Here is a 22,616-nt window from a genome sequence, read left to right on the forward strand (position 1 = left end):
GGCGGCGGCGGCGGGTGCCGCGGCGTTTCGCCGCTGGCTGAGCCTGGCGGCGGCAGTCTTCTGCGGGCCGACATCTGCCTCGGAAACGTCCTTGCGTTGGTGGTTTRTCCTCCCCCGTGCCGAGCTCAGAGGGACCCGCGTGAAGAGCTTGATCCCTAGCAGAACCACCCAGGGATACGAACAGTTTCCCCGAAGACAGCAGAAACGAGGCCTTCTCCCCAATAAATAATCAGTCTGAACCCATTCCACCTCCTCCTCCCTCCACTCTTGCACCACTTTGTCGATGGAAGTACACATGGATTCAACATCACCCCACAAAGTAAACGTGAGAAAATACATTACTGGAGCAAAGCCTGGGTTCAGATCCCTCTCGACCATGAACTTTCTTTCCCCTTTGGCTTGTGCTGCCCTGCAAGGCTGTGACCCGCGCGGGGCACCGGTTTTCACAGCACTGTTCTCGTACATCCTTGCTCTTTGCGAGCACCTTTTACGTCTGCGTACTGCGGCACCCCTGTGTAATTACTGCTTCCAAACCAAGCTCCAGCGACAGGTCTACCTGATTGTCTCCATCCCACCTTTTTTTTGTTGTTTTTGCGCTCACCCACTGCCACCACCCCTTGCCGAAGGCAACCAACACTCTGCAACCCAATCCATCTTTTTTTTTTTAAACAAAATAATTGAAGTATTCATAACCCAACCCACATTTCAAAAAGTCTGTGTAAGTTCTTCCAGATATGCATGTTTACTTCTTATTAGACTAAATATTTGGAAGCAGTGAAGTTGTGCCCATTTACTATTTTTGAAGCACCTTGCAGCTCTATCCATTTTTTTCCATTCTTTTAAAGGGCTTCTCCACCTACAGCTATCTGTATTATTTTCAAATTTAACTGCTACAAATGTAATACTCTTCTGGAGGTATGTTCCTCAATACATTTTCAATTTTGAGTGGTATCAGTAAGGCACTCCTTTGTAAAAGCAACATCAACTTCCTCCTCCTCCAGTACCTAACAAAAGYGTGTGTGGGGTGAATAAAAGGTAGTACAGGGCAGGAATTACACATTAATCGGTGCTTTATCCAGCTTTAGCGTGTTTGAGTAGCTATTACTTTACTCTTGACTCTAACTAGCAAAMATGTGCACATGGGAAAGTAACACTGTCCTTACAGTCTCTTGTCTAATGCTTGTTTGCTCTCCATCACAAGAAAGGTACACTGGGCATTCATATAAGCATACGGAATAGTGTCCTGTAGTAGTTCATCAAATAATTACAAATCAGTTCAAACCAAGTACTATAAATCTCTTTTCCAGGTAAAGGTCTCTTGCACAAGCCCCGTTTCTTTCAGATGTAATTTCACTGAAATCGGATCCCAAGCATTCTTGAATATTTTATGGCCTAGATGGTAACAAATCTTTTCATGAATATCTATAACCTTCCACTAATAAATAATTAACTGCCTGCTCATTAACAATACTAAGGATTAAGAAGTATTAAATTTTGTAACGCAGGAATTTGTGGGTTTCAGTTGACCCTCTTTACATATTCCCTATAGCAGGAATGATAAAATTTGATAAATCAAGTGTTACAATATTAAGAAATTCCAACTAATAATGTGACCAATAAAATTTATTAAACATTATATTTACAACTATTTACATATCCTTCCATAGATTAATATTAAAATAGACAATATACAATTTAAGAATTTTCATTCAAAGGCATTTTGTTGGAAAAAAATAGGCTCTATTACGAGACCACCATATAAGAGTTTTTTTTTTCTTTTTAATGTTTTACACAAAAATATTTTTAGTATAGTAAGTCATAGGTATGGCATTACAGACTAATATGAAATATAGTCTTGTAGATATTACAATTGTTTAGGTATCAGTTACTGAAGTAAAGGAGTTGAGAGTTCTGTGAAGCATGCAATACAGTTCAGTTTCAGTTCTTTTACAGTTACAGTGATGAAACAAGCAGCTAAATCAAACACATGCCTTGTTAAAAAGAACTGCCAAACAGGAACACACTACACTTTGGGGGGGGGGGGGGGGGGGAGAGAGAGAGAGAGAGAGAGAGAGAGAGAGAGAGAGAGAGAGAGAGAGAGAGAGAGAGAGAATCCCCTACAACTTTGGTCCAATAAAACAGACAAAAACAGTTTTATAATTAAAAAATTAAAATATCTATTTTATACAGGTTTGAACATTACAAGACTATTTACATTTGCACAATATGTATAAAATAAATTATTAAAAAATGAAGACAATATTACATCTTTTTCCAAAAAGAAAACTGTACAGTAATTTACAAAATATAATAAGATTAATAGACTATTTTCCTCCAAATATTATATTTGCTTCCACAGGCTTTTTCATCTTTTCTGTGGGAGTTCAACTGTTACTGAAGTTTCATAATACAACAAAGGTTTATAGCATATTAAGTATCACTTGTTTTTCGGTGGCTGTTTTAGTTATTAACAGCTTCCAGCGCTGTTAACTCACCATGTTTTGTCATCTTTTTTAGCAATAAGCCGCACAACTATACACAACTTTTAAAATACAAATAATGTTATTTACTGGGGAACTGATTTTTCAAATTAGTATCCATCCTCTGTATTTGAACAAGACTGTTTAACATTTTTCTGAAGGGACAGCTGAATTACTGAAAAAATTAAGTGCCCTGTCTTAAAAGAAAAATACATTTCTGTATGATTGCACATCAGTCTCTAGCTGTACAACAGAAAAGAGACAGATGATACTAGTCGTCATATTGGTGTCAATTCAAAGTCATCATTAACATCAACAAGAGGAACATAAAACTCCTGAATTTCATAAATGCTGATAGATTTGTATGTAGCAGGATCAAGTTCTTGTAGTTTAAGCTGCCACTCCAGTCTCTGTACCGCATTTAAAGCTGCTGCTTCATGCTGCTGCCTCATCAAAAGGCATGTCTATTTTAAAATTCAAAAATAAGTTATTTCAGTATTTGAAAAATAGTATGAAAAATGAAAGTTTAAGAAAGAAAAAATATCTAGGCATCTCTTCAGCAGTGTGAAAGACATTTATATGGGAATAAATAATTTCCTCACTGTGTGTTTAGGAAGTCACAGATTATTCCATTAAATTAGGCATCAACAAAAAGTTTTTTTTTTTTWAAATCTGGCTAGACGTATGTGGCCTTAAAACTGCTACAAAAATTTATACTGCACTTAAATCTAGTACCATCTTTGTAGTGACAATAGAGGCTTTTCTTTTTAAGAGATATGAAAAGACAAAGAAATATACCTTTAATTTGTCAAACTTATCATCGACGTCCTGTAACCATGACATAAATTGTCTTGCATTAAATCGATCCCTCACTGATGTTTTACTATCATCAGCCTACAAAGAAACAAAAGTCTTTTAAAAACCAAGTTATTTGATAATTCACTTTCATACTGTAAAACATGTTTTGTGGGACATTCATAAACAGTGCTTCAGATGAAAAATAAACTCTAAGTATCAAGCTATAAGCATATCTGTTGACGACTACTTCCACTGTCAATCAGCTCCTCACTAAATACGAACATTTTCAGATTCCCTCAAGCTAAAGCTATTTTTAAAATTTAAAGTAGGAGGCTTCAAGATTTATGCCTTAAAGTCTTAATCAGTATAAGGCAGATCTTTCAAAAAATTGCTATCCGTGCTTTGTTTGTTTTGTTTGCTTTTTATTCCAGTAACAAATGGATGTCCTCTCAGAGAAAAGCAAAATATCACAGAAATATCACAGAATGAGTAAGGCTGGAAAGGACCTCTGCAGATCATCTAGTCCTACCTCCCAAAGATTTCCCGGTGCTGGTTCCACTGAGGCTTGAACTCAGGACCTTCAGCATGTAAAGCAAATGTGATAACCACTACACTATCCCTCTATCCCCCAAAACATTAATTAGTAAATATTAAGCAATCTGACTTAATTGGCTGCACAACTATTTAAAGGCAGGAATAAGAAAAAAGAATTACCACAAAACAGTCATGAAAAACTAGCTCGCTTTTTCAGACTTTTGGGGAATGAAAGATGTGTCAAAGGAGATTAAAAGAGAGAGGACACTTATTTGTCCTGGCCAATCAAATCCATTAAAAAATATATATATAACCCCTCTCTATTTTCTAAGGATCTGGAATACCACATTTGTCCACTGTGAGAAACTCGATTCTCTACAGATGGTCTTAAAACTAGATTATGTCAACATTTAAATAGTAATCATTAGACAGCACAAGCTCCTGTTATTTCTAGAAAAGAAAGCCAAATCTCTTGGACACTGCAGGAACACATTAACTACAACAATGGGCAAGAACAGAAAAAATAAAAAGCTGGCCAGCCACAGAAATGTCTAGAAAACAGCTGTTTGAGGATTCAGATATTCCCAAAATGAAAGCTCAGATTTGTCTGGAAAGAGCCCTCAACAACACTGATCTTGTAATTCTGAACTGTAGCCATTTAGGTGAGCTGTACCCAGCTGACTGTCCACCAAAAACCTGAGCCTCTCAGCCACACGACTGTGAGGCTCTACTTAGTCTGYACATCAACAGCTCTCTCGGCAAGCCTGCAAGACTGTGAAATCCCTCAGAAGAACTGAGACTGTTGTTTTCCTGCCAAATAAATGTGATCTTTGCTTACGCATCTTTCTCAGCTATTTGCCTCAAAAGAAAAAAAAGTTATTCAGAAGATGTTTCTTCATTGTACAATAAAATTAGATTTGCTGAGGGAAGGGCAACAAGAAAGGGTTAGAACGAATTACTACAAGAGAATGATTTCTTACATRTTCACTTCCTTCCTATTAAACAAATTTAAATTAGAGCATCGCTTTCAAGTCTGTAGTTTAAAAACACAGGCTTCAGTGATAATTAAAAGTATACTTAATACTCTGCTGAGCATTATGTGCAGTATTACTCTCTTCCATGAAAAATTACTTCAGCGGTTTTGTGTTCCAGGCTGCAGTAATGAGAGGGCAGGAGTGTGCCCCTTATTTTAAGTGTAAAATAATAAATAGTAAAATAGTAAAAAATGGCAGCAATACTTGAGGAAAAAATGACTCTCTCATAAGAGTTCCTTTTCCCTCACAGAATTCAAATAGAAAACCAACTTATTTAAAATCAATTGTAAAGCATCAACAGCATGCAAATATAAACCTAACTCAGATGTGTGTTAAAATTCTGAAAATCTTTTAAGTTGCCTTTTAGTTAGGGCAAAAAAAGCAGAGACATTCTGAACCTTAGAACTAATGGYATTTTAATTGTTAACAAAAGAGAAGATCTCAGTTTTGCCCCATCACTTAGGGTTTTTAAGGAAATGAATATTTAAAAATTTGTGAGTACAAAGCTAAAACTGGGAGAACAATACAGTCTCCACAAAGCTGATGATACCTCTGCTCAATCACCTTGTTCTGCATAGCTCTAGTTCTTTAAAAGATAGAAAAACATAATAGCACAGATTCAGAAAACACTATAAGCTATAATAAGCTTATAATGGGTTCACAAACTAAAGTAGAATTCCATGTATGTCTGAAATGTAGGTGTTTCATTTTAAAATGCCCACTGTTCAATGTATCAACATTTTCATTACATCCATAACATCAAATTTCAAAGTCCTTCTATTATGTGCATCTTACAGACACCAAAATGAGTTAAGATGCAGTTTCCATTCTTGTTAGCAGACCTGCTCACAAAACACTGATACCATAAAACCATATTCTGTAAGACACAGGGCTGCAGCAGATTTATATAGCATACTGCCCATTTTATTTTAAACTAGAAACTATATGCTAAGATTGAACATGTAAATAACAAGGAGATCCCAGATTTGAGGTGATTTTGAAAAAAATGCTTTTATCCGGTTATGTTCAAGGCCTTCACTGCTAGTAATCTGCTCCTTATAGAACAGTTTAATGATCATCTTATGGAGAGCAGAAAGGCATTATGTAGATATCTCTACAAAACATTTCAAAGCTTTAAAAATCATCCCACTTCTTTGGACTGATGATACACTACAGACTGTTACTACAGACAGTTTTTGTTTGGTTTGATCTACGTTTGTGAGCTTCCTTAAAAAAAAACAAAAAAATAAACATGTAGTTACGATTTAAATTAGATTTCACAAAAACACAGCAAAGCAGTATTCTCATCTTATCTTTTGTATCATTTTTGTAGGTGTTGGAAAAATAGACACAGTACAATGGAAAAGCCATATACATGCATCTGTATCCTTTTTTCATTGCAAAGAAACTCAAAAAGAAACCTAATCAAAATGGCCATCTATAAYGTGCAAAATCTTAATTCCAATGACAGTTTCACCATGAGACTAGAATTCTCTCCAAATGCTCCCTTTGAGTCAGATTACAGAAGATTTTTTTTCCCCGAAACACATCTCTTTACCTGAGCATCCAGAGGCACATTATAAACCTCGGCATCTAGCAGAACAGTGCAGGCACTGAATGGTAGTGTTTGATTAGCTAGAGTTCTTGCTGCTCGATAATGAACACGTAGAACTTCTTGTTCATTAGAAACGATAAGCTTTTCCTAATAGAATAAAATATCAATGTATAAGTATACATTTCATAAATTAGCATTTCAATTTCATTCATAAAAAGTCTATGTATTTAAATATTTCTTTTTTTGGCTTACATTTTTGAAAGATGCAGGAAATGGACTTAAAGGAGGAGTGGTGGCTGTTTATTCAACTGATTATAAAATATTTATTTACTGATACCAAGAATGTTTCCTAAATCTTGGAACTGAAAAAATGTTTTTCACTGTTGGATGAAAGTCAGGCCCACGTTTTCCATTTAATGCTCCTGACACAAGTTCCAGTTGATGAAGAAGGTGAATTAAAAAAAAAAAAGTTGTAGGAGATAAGGTACCTAGGATTAAGATACAGGTTTGTAACTCTCAACTGAATGAAGATTTTTGTCATGTGCTTGTAAAGTCAGGCACACTGAAGTAGAAATATGCTTTGTGATTGGACTTTTTTTAAAAATAAATAAATAAATACACAGAAATTTCATAAATCCACAGATACATGAAAATTCTTGTTTGATTTAAGGRAAAAAAAATATCGTCTCAGTTGGCCTAACCTAGCTTATAGGATTATGGAGTTGGATTTGAAGAACAGTGCGTTCAAGCAAAATAACAAAAATACAAAACATATGCAGAATTTTGTAAGACACAGAAGTAGTTATATATTTGTTACTGTTCTGCACCACAGTAGCTTGATTTTTTTTTCAAAAGAAAACAAAGTGGATTAAAAGAAGTTAGGAAGATAGAAAAATAGTTGTCTTTTCTTGGTCACAAYTAATCTCTTTTTAGTCAGAACTTGAATCTTGTTTACATTCACGGTGCTTGTTATTTTATACCTAGTTTTGATTTCTTCTACTGATTTTCTAAGCTACATCAAAAATAACTTAATCAAAAACTACTACATTGAGTTTTCATGAGCCAGCTGCTTGTAGAAACCACGTCGAAGCTCCTAATGTATTTTATGCATGAAAAAGGGGTCCTGTCTTTGTGTCCACAAGCAATCTAGCCTACAACACTAAATGTATCAGAACTCAGTCTGCCAAGGAAAAATGTTTGGGCAATCTGTGACTAGAAAAAAAMCCCTTAAACCAGGCATATTTTCTCCAATTCTGTATTCAAATTCWGTAAGGACTACAGATGTAGTTCTAACATAAGTTTAGGCAGTGTTTACAAACAGAATATTGTAAATATTAACATTTTAGTCTTAGAGCTAAATGAGTCTTCYGATTTAAACAAACTACAAATGTAGCTGTCAGTTACAGAATTTTACTGTTGCTTAAATTTATTTATTTAAAAAAATAAAAAAAGTTAAATTCAAAGACCATTTCTACAGCTTACAACCATTATCAGCTTTCAGAACTATAATCCGCAGCTTTCTTCTCACTCCCCATGGCCCATAGAAGAGTTTGCTGTTAACTGCTGTAAGATGTAATTCAAAAAGCTTCTTGCCCTTTCAGTATACTACTAATAATAGTTCTCTAGATTACCACATAATACTGAATTTATAGTTACCTTTTTGCAATATTTGTCTGATTCATAGATTTAGAAAGTACTTTATTTCTAAAGCATTATTTTATTGAGTAAAGTATAGTCTATCCATTAGAACACCCCCCTTGTCCTGAAGTTTAAAAATGGGAATTAAGAAAGGTTACTTTAGTCTTACCCTTTCAATACTGTGCTGTAGACGTAGTTTCATCCTTACAACCTCCTGTTGTTTAAACAGTTCCTTAAGCGGGTCCGACAGTGAGGGAGGTGGTGTAATCTATGGAAAAAGTTTTATAAATAGTATAGCGAACATGTGTTTAACACATGTTTTACATGGCCTATATGATTTGAACATTCATTTAAGAAAACATTAGCACACTACTTTTTAGGGAAAATTTGAGCATTTTGTTATGTTCCATTAATTAGGTGATTTCAATCCATTTGCAATAACAAGTTATGAAGTTTATSATAAAGTTAATAAACCTGATTAAAATAGCATTTCATACTGTTTAATGATTTTAACCAGTCATTGTCAGAATGCCACAGTTACTCTTTAAAAGAGCTATATATAAGAAGATCTTTAAAATACAATTGCTTCAAATTTTAGACTTTTTAAAGCACAAACTGTTCATTTTGGGAAGTTAATAACTGTCTATCCATATACAAGAACACAGAAAGAAAAATTAAAGATTAGTAAAGAAATGCATCTATACAGTGTCATTGGCATCCTATATAGCACAGAAGATGAGAGATCATATTCCTAATCTTAGGAACAGAAAGAATAAGCAAGCACACCAAGTAACTAGAACCCCAGGCAGTGGCTTGGAAAAAAAAAAAAAAAAAGCCATAAGTTATTCCCCCTCCCCCAAAAAACACACAAAAAAAACCAAACAACACCCCACCAACAAACAAACAACAACAAAGTTTGTTCCTAGAAAAATGTTTGGACAGACTTCTCTGAATGAGCTATCTACACTATTATTGACTGGCTACACTCAAAACATCTCCCATTTTTACAGTCTATTGTAGTGAACAGCAGATAYTATTATCCTGTCTGACCTGTATCTGAAGTGATACCTGGAGCCCTCACAGCAGCTACAGAAATTAGATGCTTCTTGAGAAGCAACCAATAAACAAAGTTCTAAGGCTCCTACCAAAGTTTACTTTTCCCTATGCAAGTTCTCTCTGCCAGTTCAGCATGCTGTGTAGTAACTGCTAGATGTAAGAGCATTGATAYGGTTAATGTGTTAAAAAACTACTAAAATGTTTGTGGCTGTCTGGATATTGCATATTACCATCATGCATACTGTAAGGATGAAAAGGTATTTTTGACACTGCAATAACAAACTGATTTATCTACCAAAAGTTATTTATTATCAYGGAAAATTATTTCAGGATAATTTTCCCCAACTGAAAGCCAGTATTTAAAATTAACAATCATATTCAATAACTAWTTATTTTTGCATTAAGTTATTTTTGCTGTAAAAGTATATGCAACTCCCTAATAAGTTTCAAACTGCTAAACAGCACACATTTCTCTTTTAATGAAAATGGTCTGGCTTCCAAAACACTGAGTAAGGTTTATGGCATTTGCCATTTCGTCAAAGCCATCAGTATGTTAAAAAAAAAAAAAAAAAAGCTACTGGAATAAACTCTCTCAATTATAATGGATTCGAATGTGTTCATGGTCTGCCTGAGGTGTTTTACAGACCAGTTTTGTCTGGAAATTTTGACAGCACTGTCATGCTCTTTCAATAAAGACAATATGCTCTTAATAACACCATTTTAAAAAAGAATTTTACTAAAAAATGCAGAATCTCTCAAAAATCTCAGCCCTTTTCTCAATAGAGAAACACAGCAGCAGAAGATAATAAATCTGACTAAATATTCTTTGATTTTATGCAGTTCAGGTATGCAGGAACAAGTAGTTCAGAGTCATCAAGCATCCATATGGACTGAACAATTTAAAATGCTGTTCTTTCCTCTAGATTTATATACCATGTATTTTTTTTTCCAGGAGAAATAAGAATCAGCAGCATAGGAAATAGGTGGAAAGGGATGATTATCTGAACAGCAAACTTGTATACGTGCTTATTTAAATGTATACCAGAACTCTGCCTCTGAAGCTGGCATTACACACTGGGGTAAAAGAAAGGTCTCTTTCAAATCCCACCGTTGCTTCATTAGATTACTGCTTTTACTGATTATCAACATACAGACTTTCCAACCGGTATCGCAAAAGGAAAGGAAAGTTTCAGTCCGCCTACGTTCTTAGCAAATTGGCCGCGGTACCGAAATCCAGGGCACAACTAAATCATTGCCGAACMGCAGGTGGCGCCACAAACTCGCAAACCAAAAAAGCCTCCGAAATTCAGCTCTCCTCGACCGGGATCGGTTTCTCCTACAGAACCCACGATGTTGATCAACATGTTGTTTCAAAAACAGAAGCAAACAGAAATGTTATTTCTTGTAACTAGGAGGACGTGCACCCTAGAGATTCAACCGTGCTAGAAGAAACGCCCCCAGGATGAGGACACAGCCCCGGCTGAGTTTACACCGAGCCTCAGAGCAACCCTCCGCGACTACTGAATACCAGCGGTGGGAAAGACTTCCCGCCTGACAGCAACAGGTATTTCCAGTCCTACAGATTCCTACAGCCCCTCTGCTAACAACACTTGACTCCAGCAAGTCATATCCTGTCTTTCAAAATATAAATTTAAGCACAGGACTCACTTTGTTTACAGTAATTTAGCAAAATTTTCCTTCTCTTTGAAAAGGTTGGAAAAAGAAAAAAGAGCCCCAGATCCCTAAGTTCTGCAAATAGTTTCTGTCCTCAGATACCACCTACTAGGAATTCCACACTGTGACCATGATTYGGGCAAAGGAAATAAATGTTCTTGTCTCAAGGAAAACAGAAATAAAAAGGTTCCAAGGAAAAAAGGGTTTCAAGCCKGCAAGAACAGCCAGGGGCTCCTCCTCCTCTGGTCAAAGTGATGGTAACTAAAGAGGTAGCGTAAAACGTGCAGGGAAAATACAGACACATATTTTGAACTACAGGAACAGAGCATGAAACTAAACACACCAGAAGGAAAAAGTGACCTCAGTTTGTTTCACAACCTAAGTTACTTATCAGGCTGTTTTCCTAGGAGTCCAGAATCCATAAGGATGGCTGAGTACTCTGAATACAAGACCCCCAAGCCTTCTCATGCTGCCTCAGAGATCTTGCTCAGAGGAACCAGCAGCACCCAGGACCAGACCACACTTGGCCCTTCAGCCCTTTGCTCCCCTGCCCTAGACACTAGTCCTCCACGTTGCAGCACAAAAAGGAGTTCTGCTGAGCAACAGCTAAGGTTCAAGACATACCCTCACCACCCAAGCACCCAAAACCACGCAAAGTTCCTCGCATTCTTTGCRTCCTTCGTCACAGCAACAACTGCAAGACCAACTCTTCTCTTTTTGGCCTTCAATCCTCCTCTGTAACTGTTACAGAAAAAGAGCAACATCAGCAACTCAAGATTCGCACGTAAGCAAAAGCTCCATGACTACTTTCATACATCCTCGCCCTCCTCACCTTGCCCCTGCCATCAAAATCAACCGGGCCACTTTCCCATTAAAACATTTAATAAGTTTGGGAAGTATGTTTCTGGTAACATTTCTGAAGTGAGCTTTTGCCACTTAAGTTTCAAAGACAGTGCCTGAGAGCCTGGACAGAACCCCTTTTCCTAGAAACATGTTTGCTAGATAGCCACAGAAAACTGGAAATGAATAATCCTGGTATCTTTTCTCAGGAAGCAATATAAATAAGGATGACCAAACCCAACACAACCTACTAATGCATCAATCTGAAAGRCAGCACAGTTGAGTACAATTTAGATTTGCTGTACTAGAAGATGCAGATTTGTTGAACTGAGCTGATGTCACCTACTTCATACTTACACTGGTGAGAGCGAAGTCATAGTTCATATGCAACTACTCTTATGGCCTTAGGTGATATGGGTTAGAAATTACAATATGTAAACAATACAATGGAACTCAAATTTAAACTCACCATCTCCTGGTTCCTATCTACAGGATGCTTGAAGTTTTATCAAGCATACAAACAATAGTTTATCATTAAGAATTCCTGTGTGGAGAACAGTGTTCTGTTTGTGGAGCTTGTTCGTGTATATTACTTACTAATTTTAGTTTGTTGCTACTGGAAGTAACAATCATGATAGTTCCCTTTAAAAATACCATAAAAAAAGTTTAGCAAAACTGAAGATTTCATACTCAAAAATGAATGTTTTGTTTATAAATTGATGTACACATTTTCCAGCAACATGAAAGTAAAGGGATACACCTGGAYTCTCAACAATTATGGAAGATTAACAACATGCATGTGTTATTATGCATAATATAATATGCAACTGTTAAACAACCTTTATGATAGGAGAGTTTCCTTAGGTGGTTCTTTAATGATTCTCTAGTAATCTGATTTTTGCCTCATAATTTACATAGGCTACTAGAAATCAGATATTCTTTCTTAAATTCCTATTACATTTAATATCACTGTGTGAATGTCAATGTGAAGACAATATATTTAGCTTTAACACTGAGACTTGGAATAGTTTGCATATAAACACTAAGCTTCCCCTAGTTTCCAAATTCCACTGCTTTCATACACTCTTACTCCTAAAGGAAATGAACACTAATTTCATAAAGATTTATCGTGACTTCTTAGTATCTTTTTTCTCCCTCCTCCTGAGCATACAACAAAAAAGTCATGTTTGTTCTACAACTGTGAACTACTGACAGTACTATAAATACACAAACAAAACAAGTACCTAACTTTAAATGCTGGTGTCAGCAAGACATGTATGTATAGGGAAGCAAGTCAGGAAAAAAAAAAGAGTAATTAGAAGCCATGAAAATAGGGAGCCTGCATGCATCTCTGATACTTACTGGACTTCAGCTACCTAAAAATTTGCACTACACAACTCCCTAAGTTTATTCTCATGAGCTACAGAGTCCTTATTATACATAGCCAGAGAGACAGGAAGGAAGTATGAGGCAACTCTTAAATATCAAGTCAATAACCCTCTATTTTTCTTCTCATGCCTACACACATTCCCATTTAGGACAGGGAAATGAGCTGCGCTGCCCAGGTAGAAGTGGGCTAGGGAAAAAATAAGCCACATTTCTCCACTTTCTGGTTATTCCAAATGAAGCACTTGAGTGTGATGCCAAATCAGTGAGTCGTAGCTTGGAAACAGTATGTACTCAACTAGCAGTTACTATAAAAAACACACACACTCTGCTTCTGGTGATAAAGATATAGTATAGAAACTGCAACAGCTACTGAAAAAGATATCTAGACTGGGGAAGGCTGGCAGTCTGGCCTCATTACACATCCTAATCCATTTACAGACTAAAAAGTGCTATCTTGCCTGTATCTTTCCTCAAACCATAATTAACTTGTTATTTATTTCAAAGAACTATGATCACTATCAGATAAAAGAGAACTTGCTGAGTAYGAGAGGATATACATGCATACATATTTCTCAGGCAGATATGGGACCTAGTRGAAAACTGAGAGCTGGGAATTATGACTACTTCTGGAATGAATCAAGGACAAATTTTAGAATTTACCTCTATACGTAAAGTTTATGTTCATTACTTAATCAAGGGAATCTGCAGTTCTCCTGGAGAAAATTAAGGAAGCATCTCAAGTAGGGGCAAGTTATCTTAAAGGAGTAAACACAACAGTCCATTCAGAAATCTGGAGACTGAATACTGGATGCTTAGATTGTGTGTATGAGATTTCATATGCACAAACAGTTCAAACTAGCAGACTGAAGGATTAAGGTATTCTCCCCATTCGCCCCAAAGCCAGAGGTTTCCATAACTTGACAAGTAATGGGCATTTAATCAAACACTACTGAATTCTGACATTTCCAAGTTACTGCATGTTGGCCAAATAACTGCTTTAGGAAATCAAGTGTGTGGCCTCAGCCCATTTCAACTACCAAGCTCATTAACTTAAATCTTTCCAAGAGGTTTAAGTTAGTATGTTTACCTTAGAACTGGGGTGGTTTAAGTGTGAGCACCTGGTCAGAGGATAGGCAGAAACTTATAAAGTCTCCTTCTGTTTCTTGGTGGTTAGCAAATACACTACATTTTGGAACTCCCCTGTCCCTACTTTTTGTAACAATAAACACAGAATCAGTTGTGCTAAGGATCAAAGAAAGGAAGTATTATTCAAGTGCTACAGTGATTATGTGGACTTGTATAACCTGTACAGTTCAGAACAGAGATTGGCAGTGATCACAGTATTTTAAGATACCTTGAGGGGCACCTTTACAGCAAAGAATATCAACTGCACTTGTGCCAATTATTTGCTACATTACACAGAGGTCTCAAATTATCGATCTCTTCCACAATTCTGACATGAGCATACTGCTAATGATACCTATAGCAAGCTTAAAACTAGACAAATGTCCTTGAACTACAGATGTTCTTCAATGAAATGGAAACCAGTTTCACATGATTAAATAAAATTCAGAACACTTTAAACTGAYGTATTACAAAAGCTGGGACACAGCAGATCACATTTTATGCTCTTCAGGATACGAAGGAGAAATTTAAACAGTTAGCAGGTACTCTTATTTAAAACTTTAGGTGATAAACTGAACATCTTAGAGCAAAACACAGCTTTGAATAATTAGTTTTAGCTGGAGTAAYGTCAGCAGAAATGTGGAGAAGAAAGGTTTTACACTAGGAAACACTTTGACATATGAGAAAAAATTGCTTATGTACCTTTTACAGGTGTCTTACATGATTGCTCRTCTGGTAACGACCATTACAGCACTACTTATATTTCCATCAAATGGGCTTTTTACGTATGATGTCAGTATTAATTTGACATGGGCCAATTCATGATTTTCAGCCTAAGAATTTTACTGAACCCTAAAGATGAAGGGTGAGATTTTTCAGAAGCAACTTATGAAGAATATGAAAGCTACAAAAGTGAAAACAAAATATGCCTTTCATTGTACTGCAATCCTGGAAGATCATGTTACTTACAGTTGGAATGCATATCTTGCTCAAGGGATTGCCATCCAGCAGGTATGATCCATTGAAGGTCACATATTCATCATAATATTGAGGTGCCTGAGGAATAACACTGCACAGTAATTTACGCCTCTCTTCTATTTTTTTTCTTATGTGTAGGTATTCAAAATATGGATTTGCTCTCTCCGAACTGTATGGCTGAATCTCTTCGAGTTTCAAAGAATCAACAATAGCTGCCAAAGACTGCTGTGTTTTCTCCTTAGCTTGCAGTAAAGAAGGGTTCACTTGCACAGGCTGAGGGACACGAGACACTTTTCTTTTACGTGGGTGATGTACCTGAGCATCATCTTCCTCAGTTAATCTAATTCTTCCTTTCATAGATGCTGATGATTCAGACTCTTTTTCTGATGTCAGCGTGCACCCAACAGGATTCTGCTTACCTTGGTTAGCAAGCAAATTTGCTCTATTTCTTGTGATTCTTTGAGGTATTTCTTGCTCTTCCACTTTCTGATCCTCAGCAATTTCTTCTCCTTCTAGTTTAACTATTTGGCTATATTTATGCACCTCTTCCTGCATAATCTGTTGTGAACTATTTTCCAAGTTAGATAAAGAGTACTGTGATGGATCATCCGTTAACGTATTTTCTCTATCTGCAGTGCAGGTTTTTTTATTAGCTGATTCATTCATAAGTTCTTTTAACATTCCTGAACTTGTTTCACAAAGATCTGTGTCAGCATTATTATTAACAACATCAACTGACACCAAATTTTCTTGTTGGTTTTTTTCATTTCTATTATCTGTAGTATCCATTGTGTTACTATCCACTTCAATTTGAGCATTCCTGCAAACAAGTTTATTGAATGCATACAGATTTGTATTTAATTGTGAACTGGGATCACCCTCAGTAGTCTCTTCTTCTATCACTACTGTACGCAAATCATTCACTCTTTCATAACTCTGTGAAATATCCTTAGCAGAGTTCTCGGAATATACAGCAACAGGTACATCAGCCTTCTTAACACTTGAAGGGAAGAAAGAATTTTCTGTCTCTCTGGTACTATTAGCATCTGTATCCAAAGTAGAAATTGCAGTTTGAACTATACTTTGCTGCTGTACAAATAATGAATCTTGACTACTAGTGCCTGGTAAAGAAATGTGTTTAGATATATCTGGGAGTGGCTGGATAGGCAAAGAACAAGGCGACTGAGAAGGTAAAAATGATGCAGATTCCTGAAAACTGGCATTTCCCTTGATTTCAGCATGCTGAGGCAAAAGTTCAGGTAATTTTTGCTCTTTTAAAGTCCTGTTTTCAGAATTATGCATTGCTACAACATTAGTATCTTGCTCTGATATACCATAACCTGAGCTGTTACATTCGTTGTTTAATGAATTAAGTCTGTCAAAAGGCACATCCCATGGTTTGGTCTGCTGAGTCATACCACTTTGACTACGTGACTCTAAATGCATATTAAATTCTTCTGAAGGGCTTATCTGAGCAATATTTTTAATAGCACTTGTACCCGTTATTACCTGCTTGTTGCTGCTAACAGCTCCAGTTGGAGAGGATGTGAAGTTTGACTGCAAACCAGACATACTATTTTGAAAATCTCTTTCAAGCATGCTACATGATAGTTCTGGTTTAGGAGAAGTGCAAGCATAACTCTGAACTGATGGTAGAGCATTCTGGTTATTTTCTTCTGATATCCGAGCCTGTTTGCTATGCTCAGGAACAGCAGCAGGCATACTGCACCTTCGCACCTCTACAACAGGTCTACACTCATTTAAAACTAGTTTAACATCTTCAACAGATGCCGATCTAACATAGGCTGGTGGAAGTCTGCTTGGGAAAGGTGGCTTATTGCGATCTGCCAACTCAGCAATGCTATCAGTCTCTCTTTCAAGAAGAGCTGGTGATTTGGCACTTGCCAAAAATGGTGATTGTGAAAAAGACATTTGGGAATCAGAACCTTCTAGCATGAAGTCTGAATCATATTCAGTTATAGGCCTTGGAGTAGTTACTGTGGTATGGCAAGAATCCTCAGAGCTTGCGACTGAAATCATAGACACTGATCTGGAGCTCAAACCTGTCTTTTCACTTTCTGATTTTGGAGATCTATTTATATTTTCTAAAACCAATGATGGTTTTACATTTACAGTTTTTGTATCTACTGATTGAGATCTATTAATTGTACCTTCTTTCTGCTGTTTCTCCTTCAGGCAAACATCGGACAACTCTGAGCTTTTTGAACGAATCAGTTCCTTGTTTTTTACTTCCGCTAATGAATGCTTTGCTTTTTCTTTTATCTTAAGTTCTAAGCAAGTGCGATTCCTTAAACGTTCCTTCTCTTTCTGTTTTATTTTTTCTTTATGTTTTCTATGCCACTGCTCAATTTCCAAATCTTTAAGACTAAGCATTCTTTCAAAACTAGTTTGCATTAAGTCATCATTGACTAATCTTTTTTCTTTAGGTCGAGCATCTTTTGGTGCAGGACATGGCTTAGGCTTAAGTTTTTCATGTTCAAGTTTTAGTTTAAGCAAGCTAGTGTGATGCATTTTATCTTTATGCTTGTCTCTTTCTTTGTATCGGTCTATATCTTTATCTTTTTTATCTTTCTCTCTACCATCTGGAGTTTTCAACAAATCATCTTTTGGTTTTTCTTTCAAAGACGACAGTTTGTCATGCACTGTTTTATTACCTTCTGTAATACTGCATCTCCTTTCTTCTTGCACATGCTTGGAGTTTGCTACTGTCGAGCTCTCTTTATCTTTGGATTTGTCTTTTTTTTCAGGTTCCTTCTCTTTGTCTTTAGTTCTATTTTTTTCAGACTTAATATAGTCAGATTCTTTTTCAGACTGTTTGACTTTTCTTTCAATACAGTGTTTTTCTTTGCTTTCAGCCAAATGTCTGTCTTTATCAAATTTTTCTTTATCATGCTTCTTCTCAAACTTTTCTTTGTTTCTTTCTTTGTCATCAAGTTTTTTAAAAGTACTAATGCTTTTTATTTTATCGTTTTCTTTATGGGATCTTTCTGCTTGCTGGAAATTGGGTTTTTCCTTTACTTTCTCTATACCTTCATTTAGCTCTGCTTTTTCTTTCTCTGACTTGTATTCATGTTTTACCTTTTTCTCCTTTTCTGCATTTTTTCTTTCCATCTTTTCAGCATCTCTTTCCTTGACTGAGATTCGTTTTTCAGTCTTTTCTTTATTTTCCTTTGAAGTTTTTTCTTGCTTTTCAATATCTGTTTCCTTTTCTACTGAATGCATGGCAGCTGCCTCATCTTTAACACCTAAGCAAAACAGTTCCATTTCTTTATCTGCAAGCACGATTTCTTTTTCTTCTTTTGTTTTTTCATCCTTGAGAAATTTCTCATTTTCCTTTCTGTTTCTTTCTCTCTCCTCTTTAACATTTCTCTCTTTCTGGAACTGTTTAACTAATTTATCTTCTTTCACCACAGCTTTTTCAAACTTTGATTTTCTGTCTGAAGAAAGAGATTCATGTTCTATACTTAATACAGTATCTTCAGTTTCATCGCTTTTGAAAAAATTCTCTTTCCAAAATTCTCTGTCAAACTCGATACTTCTTTGGACCTCTTTAGCGTTATCTTTATGTTTATGTTTTTCCTTTTCCCCATCCTGCTCCTTTTTATGCTTATCTTTGTCTCTTTCTTTGTGTCTCAATTTATGCTTTTTAATTGTTTTACCTTCCTTGTCCATCTTTTTCAGAGTATACTCAGAATTCTCAAATGTTGGACTATTATCTTCCTCTTTAATTTTAGGACTTGATCTTTCACCAAAGTCTAAGTGAAATTCTTTCTGATGATGCTTGCTTTTTTCTTTATGCTTACAAGACTTGCCACTAGAACTTTCTACTTGATATTCAGAATCAGTGTTGTGATCATACCGAACTAATTCGGATTGCAATGTTATTTCAGAGCCTCCTGGTGATGAGCAAGTTTTAGTGTTTTCTTGCTTTAGTGGTGCTGCCTGCTTTTCACTTAATCCACAAGGATGTTTAGGAGATTTGCCAGCAGTGATATGAAACAGATGTAAAGAAGAATCTTCTTTTGGGCTGAAAGACTTCTTAAAAGTTTCCTCCTCTCTAGTTTTATCTAAAGAATCCAACCCCGGAGTAGCTACATTTGTGACTCTAGCATTTTCTTTTTCTTGCTTTAGTTCTTGATTCTCTTTATTTTTGCTCTGATTTTTTAGTTTCTTTTTAACTTTGCCCTTTTGCTTGTGTTCATTTATACCTATGTATTCTTTCTTTACTCTTACATCAGAATGTGATGTCTCTGAAATAGAACAAGGAGAGACAATCTTTTTGTCTTGAAGTACGTCTTCATCTGAACTTTCAGAACTTGAATACAAAACCCTAGATGATTTCTGTTTTTTGTTTTTAAGTGTTTTTGAAAACACAACCTTTTCTTGTTTCACAAATAAACTGTTCTTTTCCGCTTCAGTCTCATCCTCTTTCCTCAAGTCTTTTCTAAGAATATGTCTGTCGTCAATCATTTTTTTCATTTCATCATCATCATCATCTTTAAACTCATACTCATCAACCGCAGAGGGAGGTGGCGCCTTATTAGGGACCATTTGTTTGCTGTCATTGACTACAGAATCTTTTTCTGCTTCTGAATCAACATTGCCTTCTACACTGGAAGGATTTACAGATGGAGCCTCTTCAGAATCTAGATTGAGAAAAGCAAAAATTAGTTGAATGTTTCTTCTTGCTTTGAGCACCAAATGGCAACTTTATACAAAAATATCAAAGTAGAATATCACAATGAACATGGCCTGTTCAAAAAAAAAAAAAAAAAAAAATGACCACCATTGCTGCAGTTCTTGTCACATAGCAGTTTATGCTTAAAAACAAACAAAATACCCCAAACCCCAAACTTTCGTGATGTACACTTACTACAAATACCATACTCAAACATTATCTTACACACACACTTAAATCTATTAACTATTTTGTATGCAGTAAGATTAATCTTGTAAGTTAAGATTTTGTATTTTTCAAAATAAGTATTTAAAAAGTTAAGGTGAAAGAGTAATACGCTGAACGATAGTCTTGTACTACAGAATTAACAGAACAGAAGTTATGTTTGGTTTGTAATTCAGGAATAAAACCAGAAGTTTCTGTAAATTTTCTGAGTTAGTCATTAGTATTCATAAAAGTCTACCACATACACCAAAGGTCTATGAAAGCCCTCAGTTACACTGCTATATAACTGAAAGAGGCAAAATTCTTCAAAATACACAATCTACCTTCTTCCTAGAATTAAGGCTTTTAAGTCAAATCAAAAGATTAAAAAAAAAAAAGTTATATTCCTATTGTACAGCTGTCAGTCAGGTATGTAAGCATTTATATCCCAAAACAATAAAAGTAATCTACTTTATTAAAATTCATCTATTGAGCATAATTCCTGCCTAATCTAACTTCTTCTTCAAGGACACTGTCCTGTGACAACTCATTCCTCTAGGAACTCACCAACTCTTACAATCTCTACCAACTCAGCCATTTTCCTCCATATCAACTACTTAGTCAAAATATTCTGCTTTACTGCAACAGTAGATGAACTTTTCCTCATAAAAAGAAAAGACCTGCTRGTATAAGGGAATTCCTTTGTGAATCTCTGAGGGCCCAAGGTAGACAGCCTGAAGTAGACTATACTGTAAWTTTGCAGAACTGTTCTCTGCTATATAACTGCATGGTATGAAGTAGGCTGTACCTGGTATGTTGACTTACAWGTTCAGAACATGTTATGCATGTAAACCTCTCAACTGTTCTTAAAATTAAATTTTTCACAACCTGCTTATATAAAAACATAGAACATGAAAGTGTATTGTTCCCTCCTAACAAGGTTCTAAGTCAAGTCTCTCCAGTTCGATCTATCAGGTCACTTTTAAAAGGGAACAGTATTCTAACATTCAGTATCATGGACTAGAGATTTTACATACTGAATAAGTAAGTAACAAGAGACAGAAACAGTTAAAAAACAGTATTTCCCCATTCCAAACACTTGCACAAGATAGTTTACTCCTTTCTCTTGAATGACAAAGRGTAAAATAATAGAAATATAGGAGATCAACACCTATTCTCCTGGAGAATTCTCCTTGAGAATCTAAAGAAAACATTCTGCAGGCCTTACAAGACATCTCACGGAAACTACAGAATACTCTGCACGGTCAGAAAATGTTGAAGAATCAACTGCTAAGTAGTAACAAGTTCCAATCATGTGCATGAAAAAAAAATCTTTCAAGATTAGTAATTTGGTCAAACTTAAGCAGACTCTGTGGTGAAGTGCCAGGTCTATACATTTAAAACAATATGGCTATGCACTGTACTTCAAGTCCCTTTTCGTATGCAAAAAATGTAACACTATGTTACAACATGTACTTACCCTATATATAGGGCAATACGCTTTTTTTTTCTTGAAATATAGGGAAATCTTGAACAGAAAGCATTTCTTTTTCTTTTTTCAATTTGYCAGAGAAAACTAGACTGACTTTAACCATTACATGACATGGTGCTCTCACTCATATAATTTTACTCAAAAGAATCAGAGTTCTTGAAGATACTACGAAAGAGGAATTAAAAGTTCCTGTCTACTACTCAAGCAAGTTACTCATGGTCAAGAATCTTTGCTTCTATGGTGACAGTAACTCCTTCTGTGCTCTCAGAGGTGATACCTGCTCCCAAATCTGCAGGAATACAGAGGGGCCAAGGATTACTGCCTCTGTATAAACAAGATACTAACTTCTCACCTTCRCAAATCAGTGATTCTCCTATAGGCAGGAACTTTGACTTACAAAGCAAGTATAACTAACTAATATTCATGTATAACACCAGCTCCTGCTTCATCTACTGAGGATATGAAATAAGTGACTCTGGAGCGGATTTTCCCAAAGAGACCTCTTACCAAGCACTTTACAATCTAATAAATATGGTATTTTCTCCATACTTTTCTCTTGATAGAAACCACCATTCTGAAGTAGGGCTGATTTGGGAAGGAGAAGAGGAATTAATAAAGAGAGGGAGAGAGAAAAAGAACAAACAAACAAAAATCAGCATAAAAATTTCAGAGAATTCAATTCAGTTGAGCAGCTGGAAAATGAAAAGCAGAAAACAACCTTAGCAGTATCCGTTCCTACTTGCAGCAGCTTTTAGTAGCTAATGCTACCCAGAAGATTAAAATATCTAACTTTAGATGAAGTAATACACTTGCAGTAGTACGCAACTAAAGGGCTACTTCTACCTGAGCAACTCTCCTCATCATCAGAAATAGGCACCTCCCTTTTCAACAACATTTCCAACTCTTCRGTTTCAGCCACATCAACTGGTCTCTCCCCATGCTTGTTGGCTTGAAATGGATTTCCACCATGACGAAGCAGCAACTTCACAATCTGCAGCATTAAATAAACAAGCTTTCAGTATTTCCAAACGTGTTACTTCAGCATAAAAATCTTTAGTTGCACATGAAACATGGATAATGTGATCTCTAACCCTTAGATAAGAAGGTGAGACTGCAGAGC

At 35.9% G+C, this 22,616-nt stretch overlaps 1 protein-coding gene across 5 annotated transcripts in view; it reads right to left on the reverse strand.

Moving 5' to 3' along the window:
* Positions 1–1,660: 1,660 nt before the first annotated feature.
* Positions 1,661–22,616, reverse strand: part of ANKRD12 (ankyrin repeat domain 12) — a 67,384-nt gene continuing 46,428 nt past the window's right edge. For all 5 annotated transcript variants that reach the window (XM_085319241.1, XM_085319243.1, XM_085319239.1 and 2 more), the window contains 6 exons: positions 22,340–22,487; positions 15,093–19,768; positions 8,209–8,307; positions 6,405–6,548; positions 3,279–3,374; positions 1,661–2,944 (listed from right to left, as the gene is read on the reverse strand). In XM_085319241.1, coding sequence (XP_085175367.1) covers positions 2,759–2,944; positions 3,279–3,374; positions 6,405–6,548; positions 8,209–8,307; positions 15,093–19,768; positions 22,340–22,487 — 5,349 coding nt within the window. In that variant the 3' untranslated portion in view covers positions 1,661–2,758. The remainder of the gene's footprint in view (positions 2,945–3,278; positions 3,375–6,404; positions 6,549–8,208; positions 8,308–15,092; positions 19,769–22,339; positions 22,488–22,616) is intronic.

The sequence above is a fragment of the Rhea americana genome, unplaced genomic scaffold (genome assembly GCF_003343005.1).
Source record: "Rhea americana isolate MKP2758 unplaced genomic scaffold, rheAme1 scaffold_58, whole genome shotgun sequence".
NCBI lineage: Eukaryota > Metazoa > Chordata > Aves > Rheiformes > Rheidae > Rhea > Rhea americana.